Source organism: Aspergillus sydowii, assembly GCF_001890705.1.
Source record: "Aspergillus sydowii CBS 593.65 unplaced genomic scaffold ASPSYscaffold_96, whole genome shotgun sequence".
Classification (NCBI taxonomy): domain Eukaryota; kingdom Fungi; phylum Ascomycota; class Eurotiomycetes; order Eurotiales; family Aspergillaceae; genus Aspergillus; species Aspergillus sydowii.
In genome coordinates this window covers 1-1,144 of record NW_024467954.1, presented here as the reverse complement: position 1 = coordinate 1,144, position 1,144 = coordinate 1, and the positions used below count along the sequence as shown (strand labels likewise).

General features: G+C 46.4%; 2 protein-coding genes across 2 annotated transcripts; both read right to left on the bottom strand.

The window, feature by feature from the left end:
- ASPSYDRAFT_1153647 (uncharacterized protein) lies at window positions 1–615 on the bottom strand (the record flags this gene model as incomplete). Its single annotated transcript, XM_040839998.1, has 1 exon — window positions 1–615. A coding segment is annotated over exon 1 (440 nt), but the record flags the coding sequence as incomplete, so codon positions are not given.
- A 69-nt stretch (window positions 616–684) lies between these two features.
- On the bottom strand, window positions 685–1,128 carry ASPSYDRAFT_74151 (uncharacterized protein; the record flags this gene model as incomplete). The annotated part of the gene is made up of 1 exon (XM_040850763.1): window positions 685–1,128. One exon carries the CDS (start codon window positions 1,126–1,128, stop codon window positions 790–792), a length of 339 nt encoding a protein of 112 aa, XP_040695641.1. The 3' UTR covers window positions 685–789.
- Window positions 1,129–1,144: the final 16 nt, after the last annotated feature.

Genomic DNA, 1,144 nt, shown 5'->3' with positions numbered 1-1,144 from the left:
GGTTCTGAGAGTGCCAGGGTGTCGAATATTTTACTCTCCGGCACATCTGCATCGGCAATGGCAATCTTTATGGCCACATACTTTTTCATATCCCTANCTCTTGCCAACCAGGTTGTTGAGTACGTACCAAAGCCAAGCTTATGAACAACATCATAACGACCACTAAGACAGTCCCCAATAGATATGGGGTGATATCCTCCAGGGCGATAACGATCAGGCTTTTCTATGTCCTCAAGAGGCATATATTCAACCGGAGCCGCTGTTTTGAGGGATGTGTAGGAATCGATAGGGTCCATTCTACGGTGAGTAGTGGCAATATTTCTTCCATAGGCTGGCGGGATTAAGCGTGAAAAACTGGTAAGACGCGGAGCACTGACAAATGGAGGCCTTAAATCGTATAACATTGCCTGCCTTCGAATATTGAATAAAGACTTGGACATGACAAACAACTGATAAACCAAGGAAGCAGAGGTGTTGGTGACCTTCCGGGGTTGCAGCACATCCTTTTATGTTCACGTCGATCCTAAATTAACCTTTGGTGAGAAACGTCGGACCACGGAAAATGAAGAGGCCGGGCCCCACTTGCTCTTGGTTTAACTACTACCTGACTAGCGCAAAAGAGAATATAAAGTTAAATGGGAAAAATCCGAGGAGTTTAAGTATTGTAATCAAATATCTAACGGGAAGTCGAAAACCGGCGCTTTGTGTACCAACTTCATATGTTCCTCAAGACTGCTGGCAAGGCCTCCACCTCCTGAGGTCAATAACTAAGCATTCGTTGATACGCTTTCAGTTGTTCTCCGAGGAGGGAATATGTCCATATCCGATTTCGGGGGCAACTTCCAACTCGTCTTCAGATGGCCACACGGGTTTGCCGTTTCTCTTCAACACTGAATCAAACTTGGTTCCCGCATGGGTGGATTTTACTAACGTCCAGACGTCTTTCCCCGGAGTATAGCCATGGCAAGCGGTGTGTACGTTGTTGGCGAGCTGTTGCTGATCCTTNTAGCAGAATGTCAGATGCCAGCCATTAGGATCTTCCTGATGCTTTCCGTTAATCGACGTAGTATTGTGCGACCCAGACCTATCGAGGACATAATCAGCAACCTTTCCGGGAGGGGACTGCATCACAAAAATATTCAAC